The sequence below is a fragment of the Podarcis muralis genome, chromosome 1 (genome assembly GCF_964188315.1).
Source record: "Podarcis muralis chromosome 1, rPodMur119.hap1.1, whole genome shotgun sequence".
In the NCBI taxonomy this organism is placed as follows: domain Eukaryota; kingdom Metazoa; phylum Chordata; class Lepidosauria; order Squamata; family Lacertidae; genus Podarcis; species Podarcis muralis.
In genome coordinates this window covers 81,058,664-81,077,468 of record NC_135655.1, presented here as the reverse complement: position 1 = coordinate 81,077,468, position 18,805 = coordinate 81,058,664, and the positions used below count along the sequence as shown (strand labels likewise).

Genomic DNA, 18,805 nt, shown 5'->3' with positions numbered 1-18,805 from the left:
CTGCTTGGGAGAGTAAATTACTGTACTTGCCTTGCCCCGGGTTAGGGGGCGCAAATTACTTGCCTTGCCCCGGGTGCTGATAACCCACGCTACGCCGCTGGCAGACCCACAGGATCTTTGCCACAAGAAAGAAACATGGCCACTTGCTCTTGTAAACTGTTTAAGTTCCTAGCTTCCTGCCCTCTTCCTCTGAGTCAGCTAATCAGGACAGAATAACTACAAATTAGGGGGACTAATAAGAGGAGTTCCCAACCTGCCTTTGTCATGCAACACTACTGTGGGGTAGCAGTCAGGAGATATTGGTAGGGTGGGAATGCTGTTCCTCTGCAGTCCTTTCTCACTTTAAAATGAGCCTTCCCCCCTGTGAAGACCAGCTGAGGAAAAACAGCAACACGCTAATGCTTTGAGAAGCCTCAGGAATAGAAGTTACTGGTGCTACAGGAGAGGATTTGCAAATCACTCCTCACCCATCCCTTTCTGCCTGTCTGTTGCTATCTCACTTCCTTCTCTTGTTCAAATGTCTTTCATAATAAATAAAGCAACCCCCCCCCCCTATTTTCTTTATCATTGTAAATAAAACAAAACCACTCTGAGTAAGCGGTTTAATTTTATGCTTCCAAACCACAAAATGTGTCATCTGAGGTTACTTTGGATAAACAGCTTGAGGAACAGGTGGCAGCAGAGAGGCACAGAATAATAACAGCAGGATTGCCTGTGACAAGGAAGTTCCTTGTCCCAACTTACTCTGCTTTTGATGTGCATATGCAATGACTATCTCAAAGGTGCTTAATTGTGACACGAATGTGCCTTACCTTCGGATGGAAGCTAGTTTGAGGGGAAGAAGGCATCCAATAGCAGTATTTCTCAAGGAACTATAGGGTAGGTAAAGGTAAAAGGTAAAAGATCCGTGCCCTTTGGTGTTGCTCCGCTGGTGCTGACCCACCACCCATGGTGGAACCTCTTTTTACGCTGGGCAGAAAAGCACCGGCGCTGGGTGCTGGGAACACGCCCTGTGCCAGCAGCAGAAATCCCTGCCTGCGCTTCCTTCTTGGCTTGCTCAGCACCAGCATCGCCACTGTGTGGCAGTACTGCTTCACTCAGGCCACACATAGGTCTGGTGGGGGTGGGCGGGAGTCAATAAAGTTCTTGGGTAACCACATTCCTAGAAGGGGCACCATTCGCCCTTCTCTTTCAGGTGAGAGCCTGTCTTGTCTTTTACATTACCTGCACAATAGTGGTGGCTGTGATCAATGTTTTCTACTTGGAAGACATACTGTTCAGTCCCTGTTATGGGAACTTGAGGTGCAGTAGAACTGAGGAGTACTGTGAAATGGGGCATCAGGTTGCAGTGAGTACTTCCTGGGACCAAGCTAGGTCTCTGTTTCCTCCATGAAAACTACTTTAGAATAAACAGTGCTACTGACATACAGATGTGGAAACTGCATCAGAGGGGTGGTGGGTAGGGAGTTATTAATTGCCAGTATAATGCTGGGCACCCTCTCTTGTTTAGATGCATACAATAAATAGCATGCGCGCACCCACAAGTTACATTCTACAAGAAGAAAATTCATTTTCTGGGGTCAAAGCATCTAGGTGCAAATGCACTACAGTGGTCCTTGAACTTAATCTGTTCCAGAAGTCCGTTCCAAAACCAAAGCATTCCAAAACCAAGGCACACTTTCCCATAGAAATTAATGCAACATGGATTCATCCATTCCAGACTTTTAAAAACAACCCCTAAAACGGCAAGTTAACATGACTTTTATTATCCAGTGAGACCATTGATCCATAAAATGAAAGCAATAAACAATGTACTGCAGTCACACAATCCAGTCAGTAGCTGAACTGGGTTCCACACACTCACAAAAACAAAACAAAAAAGGTTGCAAAAACAAAAATGCAAAATAAATAGCAAAAACAACAGACCTGAGTGTAACACTCAAAATGGAAGTGTGGCACTCAAATTGGAAGCATAACACTCAAAACAGCATGTTCGGCTTCTGAAAAAAGATTGCAAACCGGAACACTTCTGGGTTTGCAGTGTTTGGGTTCCAAGTTGTTTGAGTACCAAGGCATTTGAGAACCAAGGTACCACTGTACCTACTCAATTCCAATTGTAGTGACTTGTTGGACTCCTATTGTTCAATCTGACATTTCTCTCTCATGCTAGGAACTATATGATATTTCTACTACCTGGGTGGTATATCAGTTTTCTCCAAACTACAGTGGTACCTCAGGTTGAGAACTTAATTTGTTCTGGAGGTCCATTCTTAAGCTGAAACTGTTCTTAACCTGAGGTACCACTTTAGCTAATGGCACCTCCCACTGCCGCCATGCCGCCGCCGCACGATTTCTGTTCTCATCCTGAGGAAAAGTTCTTAACCTGAGGTACTATTTCTGGGTTAGCGGAGTCTGTAACCTGAAGCACCTGTAACGCAAGGTACCTCTGTATAGTCTAGCATGCCAACAAGCCCAAAGCCTGGTCCTCTCTCCCTTCTCCTTCAGCCTGAAAAAAGCTTTCCCTATTTCTTTTACTCTTATTCCTTTCCTCCCATTGGTGGGTGGGTACTTGCCATAAGGCACTTAAAGCAGCAAGATGCAACATAGTCTAGTAAGAATGAAGAAATAATGTGATGAAACACCAGAAATACAAAAAAGAAAAGAAAAGAAGCACCTCAGCACAGTGCATGAATTTCCCTTCTTTCCACCAGAAATGGTGCAGGGTGGAATATTCTTGGGGGCTTTATGGGTTGCTCATACAAAGTCATGAACAGGATATTCGAACCAGGCAATGTTACACAAAATGCACGACAAAAAGTAAACAGATGTCTGGGCCTTGTAGAACAATTCATGGGAACAGTGAACAAGCCAGATAGGTAGGGAAGTTCAGAGGTCTACTTTGCAGGTATTCAGTGGTGGTGCAGATGAGACCCTAGTGTGGAATTGCCATACTGCATTCATTTTTTTACAGTGCGCCCATATGGTGCTGTTGGCCCTGTATTTTCCTTTTGCTTGTTTCATTTCTTCTCAAACCACAGAAAGTCTGGCTTTTTTCAAAAGATAGGCACCGAAGTATAGGGAAAGTGAACCTATCACCATTCTTCATACATTCCTTATAACATTTGTGGTGAGCACAATTTTATAACCCTGGTTTTGTTCTTTTATTTAAGTATAGTCTTATAACACTACAGCATTATAGTAATATGGTGTTGTAGCATTATACCTCTGTTTAGAAGTCCTGAAAATAATTTTGCAACAATTAAAAGATTGATTTTTTTAAAAAAAGTAAAACGGGGTCATAGAATGTCACCCACTGCAAGGATTGCAATGAACATGTGCTGAGCTGCAAATGCCCCACCCATAGCAGATATGTCATGCTGTGCCTACTGGTGTGAACATAACAAAGCAGGATGCACACCTAGAAAAAATGCAGTGCTCCTGATGCTGTCATTTACAACTCTGCTGGTAGCTTACAATGGAAAAGAAATAGAGTAGCACTAGGAACCACCCATCTGGAAGCAACCATACAGTGGTACCTCTGGTTACGTACCTAATTTGTTCCGGAGGTCCGTTCTTAACCTGAAACTGTTCTTAACCTGAAGCACCACTTTAGCCAATGGGGCCTCCTGCTGCCGCCGCGCCGCCGGAGCAGGATTTCTGTTCTCATCCTGAAGCAAAGTTCTTAACCTGAAGCACTATTTCTGGGTTAGCGGAGTCTATGACCTGAAGCGTATGTAACCTGAAGCGTATGTAACCTGAGGTACCACTGTCCTAGGAATTCTCCTATAGAGATGCCTAGCTCCCCTCCAGAATTGCACTTTTCAGCTTCCCTGGAATTGTACTGTTTAAGTCTGTACTGTATGAATATCTTCAGCCACAGAAGCTGCATGAGCCTCGGCTACTTTGCCATATGTTTTTTGTTTCTTTTGCCTTTTCTGGCTGCAATATGCTTCTGTGTGATTTTTCCCCTACATTGAATCCCTGGAGTGACTCTGCCAGTCAATGTAAACAATATTAAACTAGATGAACCATGGTTTCCTGTGTTGTTCCTATGATCTAGAATTGCAAGGCCTGCAGACCTGTGCTTCCAATACCTTAAAATCAATGGGACTCACATCTAAGTAAATGTACTGTACCTCAGAGTCAGCTGTCAATAAGGCTCTCCTTTGAGCAGAGAGTAACAGAACGACCATCTCATTCACTGTCTCATGCTCTATTTTGCAGGAGTGTTGTACAGTCACGCATAGCAATCTCCTGGTTTTAACTTCCCTAGGACTCTTTATTTGCATCTCCATGGCAGCCTTTGGATGCAAAGTTGTGTGTCGTAGATAGACCACTGCTGATTAGGATGCGGTAAGTTTGCTAGTCTTCTATTACGGGAGGAAGCGGGTGCCAAGTGATGTAGGAAATAGCAAGGTCAGAGATTCGTGACTTGGAGAAGAGGAGGCTGGAGACAGTGATAGAGGCACATGCTATTTTGGTCACTAATGCCCTGCACCAAACACCATCACATCCCAGACTCATACAAGTGATGAAATATAATAAAATTTGATTAACTGTGAACACAGGTGGGGGACTGCACTGTACTGCTGCATTTCTGTAGGGGGGAAACCCTACAGAGATTGAAAAAGAAAAACAGTCTAGGCTGACCTATCTGACTTAGAAGGTTAAGGCTTGCCTGCACATTTTCCTTTATAACTTTCTTTATAAGAGCCCAATTGACTTACAAGGAAGGAAGGAAGGAAGGAAGGAAGGAAGGAAGGAAGGAAGGAAGGAAGGAAGGAAGGAAAATGTAGATGTGTATCCCCCTCTCAGTACAATGGCCCTGTTTGGGAAGTAAATATGCTTAAAGGTTACACCCATGGTGTGGTGGCCACAGATAAGGCATTTTTAGGCAGGCTCTAGCATTTAAATCAGACATGAAGGGGGAAGGGAGGAGGAGATGCAAAAAGGCTGGTAGAGCAAGGCTGACTGCTGACTGCTTATGAGAAGAACCTGAGCTTCTGTTTTCCTTCACAGCCCATTGCCTCCTGAGGCATTAATGGAATTGAAGGGTTGCCTGGCATTTCCTCAGTTCCATTGAAGTCAAACAGAGAGCTGCAACTCTTTGAGTCAGGGGTCCTTTACCTTTAAATGTCATATATAATTTCCATTATCTAATTGCTTCTTTTGTATTTCCAATGACAAGTTCCAGCATAGCTCTGTGTCGTCCTTCCTCTTTCGCATAGAATACCATTCTAAACTTTTTGGTTGTAATAACTTCTGTCATTACTCTCTTAATCTTGAAACAAACAGCAGACACTATGTTCTCACCAAGAAATATCATCCTTTTAAAAAAATATCTCTATTAAGTTTAGTTTCAAACACCAGCCTAAGGAAGAGTTCTATGAAATCTGAAACTTTGCATACCTCACTGTGAACTTTGGTTGGTCCTAATAAAAAAGGTGTTTTCCCCCTGGTCCTGTGTTGTTTTCCTAAATGTCTTGTAAACCAAGAACCTATCCTAGGGAAGTTTTTGATGTCTGATGTTTTATCGCTTTTTATATTATTATTATTATCATTAATTCTGTTGGAGCCGCCCAGAAACCCAGCCAGATGGACGGGGTATAAATAATAAATAACTGTTATTGTTGTTATTATAACAATGTGATCTTGTGATGTCCACACATTTCTATCTCAATGCAGCCCAAAGAGAGGGACAGACACCTCTGGCACCTCACAGTAATAGCTCACACTACTCTAATGGTAATAATGGTGATTTAAAGTTATACAGATGAGAGCATGGAAATGGAAATGAAGTTGAAGAACAAACTCATTATTCTGTAACAAAAATGCAATTGCCTGCAAGCCATTAATTTCCTTGCCATTCAGAATTCCCTTTTCAGATAAAAATAACTGAGTGGTGCTATCTTTCTTCTAATTCTTAAAATACCACATTTGGAGTCCATGGTACATGTCTCTGCCCTGCTCTGCCTTGCCAACATTCTGAGGCCTCAATTATAGTAAAACAATTTTTGCTTCCTCTGAGCCACTTCTGTCTATGTTCCTGGGGCTGATGTGAACTTATACAGATTCATCTTCCAGGGACTACAAAGAGAAAACTCTCTTCTGGGCAGAGTCTAATAAAAGGAATTATACAAGCATCCTTTTTCATCGGTAAGCCATAGCTCTAACCTATAAGCCTCATAAAAGGCAGCTGCTATGGGAGAAGCAAGACCCTCTTGGAGTGTTAATGCTGTGAGCCTCAGAAAGACACCACAGACTCCATTGTGCCTCATTTCCAAAAGAAAACATGGACCATGGCTAAGACTGTCTGGAACCCCTGGAATCTTGCACCCTGGGAGACTGGGGTGTCGTGCAACACCCCTTAGAGGTTGGGTTGTCCTAGGGAGATCTTGGCACTGGCAAGTTAGATGGGGTATTTAGGGCGCTGCTGAAAACATGTTGTGTTTCACCTCATCAAATGCCTTTTCTTTCGGTTTCTAGAAACCGAAATTCTCTTATTTGCTTGCTGACATTTCTCAGAAATCAGGTGACCACATATAACCACAACATAATTGGCTATGCGCTAGCTAAGGGGAGGAAGCTAAGTCTGAAAAGGATGTAGCTGCGTAGCTCCGTTCTGCAGGCCTGTTCTTCATTCTTCTGCAGTTCCCAAACACAGTATCCCTTTCACCACAGCCACCTGTTTTCTTTAAGCCCTCCTCAGTCAGCTCGAAGCAGAAGTGCCATCTATAGAGACTACACCTGGCTCTCTTTTCTATCCACGGTAAGAATGCTTGGGCAAGCGAGGGTGACTCCACATTGATACATCAAATGCAGCTGCATAGGCAGTGTCAGAGATGGTGATAGTGATGATATATGAATTTAATGCCAATATAGGCTTTCAAGTGGATCACAAGTGTTCTGGATTAACCAGTGCTGTATTGGATTAAAAGTCTGAATCCTATGCATGTTTTCTTGGAAGTAAGTAAGTGGGTTTGAGAGTGTTGCTCTCAAAGAACTATACAGTTATTTTGTATTATTACAACAGAACAAAACTGTTGAGCTACTGTTCTGGAAAGCAAAATAATGCTTTTTCTGAATCTTTAGTGCTATAAAACACACACAGTTTGAAATGGATCAGTGTGTTCTCAGACGGCTTCTTTTCTGCAACCAGGAGAAAAAGCCTGACTTATTTTTATCTCATAAAATGCTGTTGCTTCCATTCCATTCTTAACCTATATCAAAAGCTATAGGGTATCACTTTTTAAATGCTAGGAAGTATAAGGAGGAAATGAGCAGGAAGCGATTTTTATGAGATGGAAGAATGGTACAGCTTCAGGAGGCCTTGGGAGTGTGGAAGACAAAGGAAGTGGGAGTTTGCTCCTGCTTCTCAGTCTCTCTGCAACTTTGGATGCAATTGGCCATGGTTTCTTCCTTGGACAGAAATAGGAATTGGGGACAGCAATGTCTTACAGTGGCTCTGGTCCCACGACAGACCATTTACAGTGAATTTATTTCACAGGAAGTTGGGTGGGAACAGACGGTGTATCTGCTAGAGGAAACTTAGTGGTGTGTACCTAGAGAACTACCCACAAAGTTGTGGTGCATCCTTAACGTGATTGTGATGAACTTAAAAATGTGCTTAGCTTTGGCTAGAATAAGCCATCCCATTGACGCCAGAAGGCAGGTGAAAGAGTGGCGTATTTTTCACTCCTCAGCAGCATGCTGTAATACAACTGCACTGGAATATATGATGTCAAGAAGCTTTTAGAATTCTTTCATGTGGCCTCAACCTGGCCACCTGTTGGTATAAGTGCTTTTGCTAGGCTATCTCATTTAATTTTACATTTTAATAACTTATTCTGAGCGGAGGCAATGCCTAAGCAGCAACGAAGAGCCCTGCTGCAGAAAGGATCAAAAGTGCATGCAACACTGCAGCCATAATTTCTCACTATTGATTTATCTGCAGAATGGATCAATACAGGCTGGCTCCACAAGCACCCTACCCTGGCAACGTTGTGGTGGTTGTCCCTCCAAGCCATGTTGGTGCAGGACAGAAGAAACTCATAGAGGAAAATGATGCTCTGGGGGTAAGATTGCATTTTCCCTAAATACCTGTATGCTTGGGCTATGCTAAGGGGAAGGCTGTGAATGTGGCATATGGGTACAAAACACCATAGAAAAATATATACAAACATCATCTCAGGAACATAAGAAGCTGCCTTGCACTGTGTCTATTGATCCATCAGGCTCAGTATTGTCTACACGGAGGGGCAGTAGCTGTCTAGTCTTTTCCAGCCGTGACTGGAGCTGCTGGGGGATTGAGCCTGGGACTTCCAGCAGGCAGTGTTTGAACTCTACCACTGAGCTATGACCCTTCCTTTCAGGATTCACCCTCTTGGGCCAATGTAAGATATGGTCTATATAATGGCATGCTAACCAAGGAACTAGTAGTTCCATCAAGGGCAGAAGGATTCCCAGCATTTTCTCTCAATTTTGGTTTCCCCAATTTTTGCAGAGGGTGCTATGACAAGTACTTGTTTAATTTTTGTATCTCTGTGGGATCCCTGGGCCTCTTTAGCACCATCCTTCTTCTCTTAGGGCGGATCTATACTCTAAACACTAACATTAAAAATGAGTTTCTGATAACCGTATAGCCGGTGCTTTTTTCTGATGGGACGCAGGGTTACGCATACCCCTAAACATTTTGTGAATCTTTGTACTTGTGTCCATTTACTGTATTTATTTTTCCCAATTTGATCTATAAAATGGTGGTTTTCTTGAGACAAAATGAAAGTACCCCTAAACATTTTTTAAGAGAAAAAAGCACTGCGTATAGCCATATGACGTTCTTTCTAAACATTAATAATGTGTTATTAAAATGTGACACCAGAGAGCATTGCAGAGCTACCCCCTTCTAAAAACCAGGTAGACCTTGTGGACAAGGAAACCAACACCTTCATGTCTAAATTAAAGTGAACTGAATGTTTAATAATGTTTAAAATGTGGGTGTAGATCCAGCCTTAGATGGATTGCAATTTTCCTCCTTCTGGCTGCAGATAAGGGCCACACTCCAAGTCTCAAACTCAATCTCAACCCAGAGCGCTCTGCCAGGAGACTTTCCTTTTTCCTTCTAAGGCGGCAGATGAAGAGTATAAATCAATTTTTAAGAAACAGTGGGTTCTCTTTCTGCTGAGAAAGCTTTGTAGTGAGGTGTCTCTTTCACAGATTTAACTGTATGATTAATCAACTTGAACTCTCATGTGTGTTGTGCTGAGATTTAAAGACAATTTCATTTCATTAAGGCTATTTAGATTCTGGTGTGTGTTGTAATAGAGAATGGGAGGGAAAAGAACACTGAATATGCCCTTCCCTTTGAAACATTGGTGGTAGCTTTCGTTTATTAAATACTACGTATTCTCACAGGTCCATCAATGTGGAAAGGTTCCCTCCACTGTTCTATACTGTATAGTCATTTGTGATTTTATGATAGTGCTGTGGTTTTGAGGAGGACAATATGGATTATATGGGGCTTGTGAAGTTCAGTTAATAGTGTGCATATGACATGGTCTCTAAGCCAGCTGTTTTATTTAATCTTTTTCTAATTTTGTCATCTTCCTAAAGGCTATGCAGGTGGTTATTGCTCTGATACATCTTGGTCTTGGAGGCATTTTGCTCTTTTCATCAAAGGATTGTGACACATGGATCATGACTGTCTGGTATCCCTTCTGGGGGGGTACCCTTGTAAGTAGAATGAATAGTATTGTTGTTGATTCATCGCAATATCATGTTTTCTTGAAGAGAGTGTGGCTATAGAATAGTGTTGTCTGTGTCAAATTCCTTTTGGGGGACAAATCATTCATCGCCCCTTCAAACAATTATTTATTGAGCATTCATCCTGATTTGCTTATGCCAGCAGGGGTTTTCAAACTTTCTGCTTCCAGGGCCTACTTGAGATGGTTAAAAGTTATTGAGGTCCACCATTCAGAAAACCATTCACAAGATGGCGGCCGATACAGGGAGAGTTTGGCATAATCAGCAGTTACCATGGACATAGCCAAAGATGGGCAGGGAGGGACAGCTCCCCCCCCCATTGATAAAAATCAATAAAAATGCATAGCTGAGCTCCCATCCCCCCCCCCCCCGCAACAAAAGGCCTGTCCATCCCCTTAACAAAAATCCTGGCTACACCCATGACAGTTACTAACATTTTCTACTGATATCAGATCCATCTTTGGAAATTGCTGCATTCTTTGTCACAGCATTGTGGCAAGACGTTCCATAGATCATCTTTCCTCAAGATAAGTACATACATTGGCTCTGGAGCTCTTTTTCTGATATACTCCTCTTTCTGATGTACTTCTCCCTTCACACACACACCCGTGTGACCCTCAAAGCATTTTATCCATCTCCTGTAATATATTCTCCTGTTCTCCTTTCACACTCCATTTGTACCTGATTTCTCCTATTTTTTTGATCCCCGACCCTTTAACACCCAGTTCTTCCACCTATAACAGTTTCCCCTTTTTATGCCCTTCCTTTCTATTCTCAGTTATTCTCAAGAACAACAATTTATTTCACTCTTTTATTTCCTTCAACTGGCTGTTTCTCCATAGAAGAGAGAGGCCCCCATGAAAGTGGCCCAAGACCCGCTGGTGGGTCCCAAACCAATGTTTGAGAAACACTGCCATACACCAGTTGTTGGATAACAATGACAATCCCAGGTTCACCCTGACTTGCTTGCAGAGTGTTTACATGTCTTCCTCGCTAGTCGTTTGTTCATCCCAAACATTTCAGTGAATTTCTTCATCAGTTTCCAAACAGCAAAAGTGGGTATCGCACTAGGCAGCACAGCTTTCCACTTTCAGTGCCCAAACTCAAAAGTTCTGGTATGTGATGGAATCACTCTCACAAAATACTGACAGCCTGGAGGCATCCTCTGTCCTCCATCGGTTAATTAGGAATACTAATGCCTTTGCCTCACGGGACTGTCATAAGACTCAATGAGAAAACTGAGGTAAAGCCCTTTGAAAAGTATAGCTTGATTAATAATGAAGCAAATTTTCATATTGCTAAAAGAAAAAGAAAAATGAGATGTTATGAGTGTAGATATTTTTTAAATGGTTTTGTCCCAGAATGGTATAAAACCAGGTCGCACTTGCCACCATTCCAAACACATTCCTTTACTTCTGAAACCTTTCGTGCAAAGTGAATATTTAACAGGGTATTTTGAAGCGTACTGCGAATTACTTCTGAGTAGGCATGCATAGGATTGTGTTGCACTTGACCCAAAATTGGGTGGAAAGGCAATGTTGAATGGTATTAAATATGTAGAAATGTCTAAGTCAGGCATGTCCAAAGTCTGTTTCAGGGGCCTCATCCTGCCCACCGGTCTGTTTAATCAACAACTTTGGTTGGCCCTTTGGTGGGCCCTCATGGCCCTTCACTTCATCAAATCTGGCCCTCTTTGAAAAAAGTTTGGACACCACTGGTCTAAATGGAGGGTGATTTTTGTTTGTTTCTGTTTTAAAGAGCCTGATAATGTAAGTAACATACTTCTTACTGTCTACTGTTTTTGGTTTTTCTCTCTCCAGTTCTTAATTTCAGGATGCCTTTCATCAGCAGCAACAAGAAAATCAGTTGCAGGTCTGGTAGGTTGATGTGACTTAACCCTGGTGTGTTTTTACTTGTTACAACAACCAACAATCCAGGACTATCAGATGAAAAGGTACCGTTTGTTTCCATAGCCCAGAATTAGGTAAACTTTTTTGACCTGGGAAGCCAGATCTTTGTCACCTGCATCCAGCCAACCATGACACCTACCCATCAATCATCTCACGGGCAGACGATGCCAGTTGATTGACAGGTAGCTGGTCACACCCATCTGTCAAAGTTGGACTACAGATGTGGGGGAAGATAGCGAGCAGGATTGAACTCTGCACACAGCACTGGGATGGGTTCAATCCTGCTTTCTGCAGGCTGTGGGTATGCAAGGGAACTCCCTGCAGGGGACTCCCCCACACAACCAAATCGAGCTCCTTTTTCTCAGGGATCAATTGCACATACTAGTCCCTCAGACATAATTAATGCGTGCGGCCAAACCAAGCAGGATGGAGAGGGGAACCCTGCCAAACGCTATTCCAAGTGACACCAACTGATTGACAGATTGCTGTGGTTTACAGGAAATGGCCCCATGAGCTTTTCCACACATTCCTCTGGTGGCTTGGTGGCTGCTTTGGCTAGGTTAATTTATACTAGTTGTCCCCTATACTTGCCCTGTTTTTCCCCTGCATGACGTGATATGTTACTGAAACCGTCTATAACTCTGTAACCCTGAATCTCCCACATTTTGCATTTCTGCTGGGTCTTTGATGTTCTGAAAGCCGCTTAGACAAGCAACAGTATGTAGGGTGCCTCATTCTTACCAGAATCAGTCCCCTCCCTCGTGCTCCCATAGTCAGAGGTGGCAAAGGCGAGGGTCAGGTTTGGTTCCCAAGATCATTCTCCCCGTCTCACCCATATCCCCACCCAACCCATAAATTAATTAAGCAAAACTTTCTCTTTCTCTTCCAGGGAGCATTCAGTTACCTCTTTAACACTCTTAGTGGCCTCGGTGCAATCGCTGGAATGTGTCTTTTGCTGACTGATGTAATAAAAAATAGAGAGAGAAACTTTTCTGCAGTTACGGAGACATCTCACTTTGTATCCAAATTTCTTCTTCCACAAATTCCTAATATTTCAAACTATTGCAAGACCACTGGGGCATATGAAATGGTAAGTTCCTGGATTCCATACAAGGCTAGTTCCAGGTTTAAGGAGGCCCTGGCCAAGGTGTTCTTTGGTGGTTCCCTTCCTCTGTTAGTTGGCCCTCCCAGGCTTACGTCACTGTGGCAACAGCATGCCAACCAATGCCATACCTTTAAATTTCCCAGAGTGCCTCTCAACGATGCCAAGGCAGGAAACCAAACAGGGGGCTAAATCCAGCCACCTAGAGCTACTAGGAGTGGTAGGCCAGAATATTTTAAAGGGATGAGACAGGTAGCAGCAAAGCACCAAGTTCTGTTCACGCGGTGGTGAAGGTGGAGAGAAGTGCCTGAGAAAATGTTCGTGGGGAGGTAAGGAGGGGAAAGGGATAGAATTCATCTCCTTGCTGCTGCTGCTGCTGCTGCTGCTGCTGCAATGAAAATAGCAATTCCCTTCTCACCCTCTGCATTATATTTGAATGGGATAGACTGTGTGGCAACAAATGTGGCTACCCATCACATCCAGTCTGGCCCTGTGTCTCAATCCTTTAAGTGCCTGGAGAGAGAGGCTGGCCTCTACAGCTTTACACAGCGCTACACACATCCTAAGGGCCACTGGTGACCCATCCTGACCTCTCTTTGACCCTCCTGCATCCGGTCCCACTGATCCTCTTGCCCTCCTCCTCCTGACACATTCTCCTCTCCCCATTATTCCTTTCCCTTTGATACAGATCCACCAGCACCAGGCAAGGTTGCTGAACTTTGACAGACCACCAAGCATACACAGAGTTGAAAAGGCAGGATGGAGAGAAATGCAACCCCACTCTTGTGGCATAGATCTCCTCACTTCTTTTGCAGGGGGAGATTTATGACTGGTGTCAGTCATAACTGATTGGTGTCATTTATGACTTGCTGGATGTCAAGCAAGTTAAAAACCTAATATTAGGGCTCATCCACACTTCTGTTTGCCCCTCAGCTTTCCCCTGGGAGAATACACTCTTTACTGCTGAATAGGAACAAGCAGTAATAAGATTTTCAACCAAGTGCTGTTTGCTCCAATTAAGCAGTAAAGAGGAAGTTTTCCCAGGGAAAACAGTGGGGCAAACAAGAAAGCGCTCAGACCCATGCCTAGAAAGCACAGGACAAGTGGGAAACCTCTTGGACCCATGCTTTCTAGGCATGGGATAATCCGCAGAAGTGTGGATAAGCCCTTGATTGGACAAAATATAGAATATATTGTTATAGGACTGTTATTCTGAGCTCTGAAAGTGACTTAATCTTAAATTCCTTGTGTTGTATTCTCCTGCACAAAGCTTCTTGTGTGAGTGTCACCCTAAAGCTGAGAATGAGATCATTCTCCTTGCATTAATGTTTGATATTTTTAACTGGCTGGTTGTTGTTTTTTGCAGGGAATTCTGTGTGTGATGCTTTTCTTCTCTTTCCTCGAGGCTACAACTACTTTTTCAGTTCTCTGCAATAGCAGGGTGAGGATCCAGTAGCTCATAATATAAGCAAAAATATAACAGAGTATTCTGCCTCCCGTCCTTTTGTTGTATATTTATTTAGTGGTATGCTAAGTGGCCTGCAAAATAAGACTGGCTTACTAGGCTCACTAGGCTGAATTCACACATTCATGTTTATCTCATGATGACTTTAGTCTCCCATGATAGCATGTAGGTATGAAATGAAACAGAACATGGAACAAGTGGGAAACCCAGCCAGAAACCAGTTATAGTTCTACATGTCTTATCCCAGAATAAATAATCCTTTCTAGGGGCACCTCTTGGAAACCCCCTTGGGAAGGGCTATAGTTCAGTGGCAGAGCATCTTCCTTGCCTTCAGGAGGCCCCAGATTCAACATCTCAACATCTTAGAATCATAGATTCATAGAATCATAGAGTTGGAATAGACCACAAGGGCCATCGAGTCCAACCCCCTGCCAAGCAGGAAACACCATCAGAGCACTCCTGACATATGGTTGTCAAGCCTCTGCTTAAAGACCTCCAAAGAAGGAGACTCCACCACACTCCTTGGCAGCAAATCCCACTGTCAAACAGCTCTTACTGTCAGGAAGTTCTTCCTAATGTTTAGGTGGAATCTTCTTTCTTGTAGTTTGGATCCATTGCTCCGTGTCCGCTTCTCTGGAGCAGCAGAAAACAACCTTTCTCCCTCCTCTATATGACATCCTTTCATATATTTGAACATGGCTATCATATCACCCCTTAACCTCCTCTTCTCCAGGCTAAACATGCCCAGCTCCCTTAGCCGTTCTTCATAAGGCATCGTTTCCAGGCCTTTGACCATTTTGGTCAGGTAGGACTGGAAAAGACTCCTGCCAGAGACCCTTGGAGAGCCACTGCCAGCCAGTGCAGACACTAATCTAGATCAGTGGTTCCCAATCTCTTTTTTTGGCCATGCCCCACCTAAGCATCTCTAATATTTTGATCCCCCCCTCTGGTGACATATAATTCTTATTATTCAAAAAGTGAAGTCCTATTCACATGGAGGAAGCTTAAAGGGCCATTAACTGTTAATAACTCATTCTCAAATTGCCCCCCTTAAAAATCTATTTGCCCCCCTGTGGGGCATGTGTCCCACGTTGGGAACCACGGATTTAGATGGACCAAATGAGGTAGTTTCCCCAGAGCGCAGGCACCAAGTAACAGCAGCCAGCCTCCAACTAGAAGAGGGAAATGGTTGGGCAGTGCAGTTGCAAATTTGGAGCCCTATCCAAGCCTTGGCCCAGAGTTGCATTTTTCACTTATGTGGATCCCAGATGACTTAAGAGGAGGTACACAGCTGGAGTAGGGAAATGCTGTGCTAGGGGGGGGAAGCTTAGTGTGCTTTTTTCTTGGTATATTTAATAACAAGAACTCCAACTTATTGAGTGCTAGGGAAAGGGGCAAACCAAGCCCTGACCCTAGTTGCACAAATTTTACAAAATCAATGCAACAAAAGAAGGAAGCAAGGGCACATGAGGTCACTGCCCTCCATTTTTTAAGTTGGTTCACTTATCTCAATCCTGCGGCTTTGCACATTGAACCAGGGAACCACAATAGTTAGGGTGGAAGGAAAAATACTCGGGTTTGCTAACTGGGAGCGTGTGTGGCTGGTAAATAGCAATTCAAACACCCGGGGAGCAGTGGTGAAGGGAGAACGAACAGGCATGGAAACTGATGGGTGGCACATTTTCTTTCAGGACAAAAAGAAGCACAGATCAGACAACGAAGAACAAAATGTTGCGTTGACATCACTCCCACAGCCACACTATGCAGACGGAGTTCCTGACCCACCACAGTACACTGCAACAGAAGCAAACAGGTGAGAATCCTGTCAAACTAGAACAGGCTTCCTCAACCATGGCCCTCCAGAAGTTTTGAGACTACAATTCCCATCATCCCTGACCACTGGTCCTGCTAGCTAGGGATCATGGGAGTTGTAGGCCAAAAACATCTGGAGGGCCAAGATTGAGGAAGCCTGAACTAGAAGATAAATCCAGCCTTCAACTTCCAGTCCTAAGCAACGCGGGGAGCTATTTTGTTTTGCAAGCCCTGGGTGATGCATCAGAGGGGAGCTGTGCATTCTGCTCCAAGCAGATGCTTTCTGAGTTCTTGTCCCCACTTTGTCCCCACCCTCGTATGTGTATCTCTCTGTAGATGGCAAAGTTCCACCTGCTTCTTTTCTGTGTTATCAGGATGTTGTTAAGGGGACAGGAGCAGGGCCAGTTTAAAAGGGGGAAATTAGCAATCTCATGATGAACAAAACTTGGGTCACTCTTTTGAACCTTCATTTTGTAGAAACTCACAGCTTCCTGACAGCATCCCTGGAAACACACATACAGACTGGTGAGTCCTTTGCAAGAGTGAAGGAAGTGGAGCTCATTCTCCGTTGTGAATAAGAGTTTAGGCAGGGCTCAAATTGTTGGGCACCTGCCAAGCCCTATGTGCACTGGGGGGGGGGGGGTGGCTCTATCAGTCTCTACACCAAGGATGAGGAACTTGCAGCTCTCCAGTGTGGTTGCACTCCAACTCCCATCAACCCTAGCCAACATGGCCACTGGTCAGGGATGACGGGAGTTATAGTTCAACAACATTTACATTGCCTATTCCTCCTCCAGGGCCTCCTGACCACACTGCTCCTCTTCCTTCCTGTTTCTTGATGTATTTTCTGAACACCTGCAGTGTTTTACTTTTCCCCTTTAGAAAGTGTACCACCCTACACTGACTTGCTGTAGCTGTTTGGGGTTTCACACTCAGGTCCTTCCCAGACCTACCCTGCATATGCTGGGGATTCATCTTGGAACCTTTGGATTGCAGAGCATGTGCTCTACCACTGAGTTATTGCCTTCCCCTATACTGTATATATTATTTCATTGCTTCCATTTTGGTTTTTCCACCAAAACCCAGGGCTCTTATCCCCACCCCCACATCCCATTTGACACCCTCTTACACATTCCTTTCTTCTTTCTCTGTCTGTAGGCCCCGCTATGCTGCCGGTTATGAGCCATACACTGGATAAAGTTGGATTTTTAATCGTCGCCACTCTTTTTTGCTTTGTGGATGTTTGATTGTAAGGTTTCAAGCATTTTGTTTTGGGTTTTTGTAATGCGTGGCTACATTAAGAATTCACAGTATTTATCATTATCTACCATCTTGATCTGCCATATCCATTATTATTTATCACTGATGCACCAATAAAGCAGTGCAAACCACCTTGAAAGATGGCTGCCTTTTGCTTGAAGAACATGGTGGAGGCAGAGGAGAGAGAACAGGGAGGCTGGATGTGGGTTCTTGTGTTCTTTAGAAACCTGGACTTCCCTTATTTCCACTGTATTATGCTGTTATGGAAAAATTAGAGCTGTACAGCTTTCTAGTGCCTTACTCTGCTAATAAAGCAAATTGTTAGAAAATGGTTGTGAAAGACAGTAAATCACCGTCACATCTTTTCAGTACCATGTAATAGTGCCTGGGGTTCAGTTGTAAGTAGGTCACAGGTGGCACTGTGATCTAAACCACTGAGCCTCTTGGGCTTGCTGATCAGAAGGTCGGAGGTTCAAATCCCCACAATGGGGTGAGCTCCCGTTGCTCTGTTCCAGTTCCTGCCAACTTAGCAGTTCGAAAACATACCGAGGCAAGTATAGATAAATAGGTACTGCTGTGGCAGGAAGGTAAACGGCATTTCCATGCGCTCTGGTTTCTGTCACGGTGTTCCATTGCGCCAGAAGCGGTTTAGTCATGCTGGCCACATGACCCAGAAAGCTATTTGTGGACAAACACCAGCTACCTCGGCCTGAAAGCAAGATGAGAGCCACAACCTCATAGTCGCCTTTGACTGGACTTAACCGTCCAGGGGTCCTTTACCTTTTTTTTACCTTTAGAGTTGCCACCTGTCTTGTATAATTCGGGTTCTCCCCGTATTTCAATGTAAAATGCTATGTCCTGTATTGATACAGTTTGACCTGTATTTCAGGTCCTCTCTCTCTCTCTGCCAAGTTAGAGAATCGCTCCAAATGCATGTGTTTGAAAAGGTGTGTGAAACGTCATTTATTTAAGCTCTGGGTAGCCAAGCACAGACAGATTTACAAATTTGTGTGTGTGTGACAAATTCCAGAGGGGCCATCCTGTTAGACTGCAATAGATTTTTTTTTTTTTTAAAGTGATGACATTATGTATTATTTTTTATAATTATCGAAGGCTGCAATAGATTTTAATGGATTGCTTTGAAGTCACTCCAGCACCAGATAAAATAAAATGTCCTACATTGACTGAAATGCTAATCACAGGTCCTCTTTTCCACAACACTTTCTTCTAGGATTTAGCTTGATCAGTATCCTTAAGATCAAGACCCACAGAGCAGTTGTCAGAGCAGATCCTACACTCATGGTGTGACCATGACTTTGCAACTGGCCTTGTGTACGCATCAGCTGTCAAGCCTGCCCCCCCTCCTCAGAGGACTGTTATAAGTGCTGAGTGCCAGAGTGACCCAAAATTCTTGGATTTAGTGAAAGTTAAAATTAATCAAGTTTTGATTAAACTATGCCAAACACGCCATCTCCCCCATTTAGTTTCTGCTAACAA

General features: G+C 43.6%; 1 protein-coding gene and 1 long non-coding RNA gene across 2 annotated transcripts; both read left to right on the top strand.

Moving 5' to 3' along the window:
- The first annotated feature begins 948 nt into the window (after positions 1-948).
- LOC144327809 (uncharacterized) lies at positions 949-5,479 on the top strand. Its single transcript, XM_077929016.1, has 4 exons — positions 949-1,085; positions 1,144-1,348; positions 4,225-4,353; positions 5,020-5,479. Exons 1-3 carry the CDS (start codon positions 949-951, stop codon positions 4,330-4,332), a joined length of 450 nt encoding a protein of 149 aa, XP_077785142.1. The 3' UTR covers positions 4,333-4,353; positions 5,020-5,479.
- A 785-nt stretch (positions 5,480-6,264) lies between these two features.
- Positions 6,265-18,497, top strand: LOC114600990 (uncharacterized). Its single transcript, XR_013393875.1, has 7 exons — positions 6,265-6,769; positions 7,955-8,075; positions 9,610-11,636; positions 12,559-12,759; positions 14,138-14,212; positions 15,928-16,049; positions 17,207-18,497. It is a non-coding gene; the product is annotated as an uncharacterized LOC114600990 (long non-coding RNA).
- The last annotated feature ends 308 nt before the right edge of the window (positions 18,498-18,805 follow it).

Bases quoted from the DNA above. Each gene is read 5' to 3' on its own strand.
- LOC144327809 (XM_077929016.1), top strand. From the start codon at position 949: ATGGTGGAACCTCTTTTTACGCTGGGCAGAAAAGCACCGGCGCTGGGT. The intron at 1,086-1,143 runs GTACTGCTTCAC...GAGTCAATAAAG, and splicing joins AGCATCGCCACTGTGTGGCA to TTCTTGGGTAACCACATTCC. The intron at 1,349-4,224 runs GTGAGTACTTCC...TCTATTTTGCAG, and splicing joins AAATGGGGCATCAGGTTGCA to GAGTGTTGTACAGTCACGCA.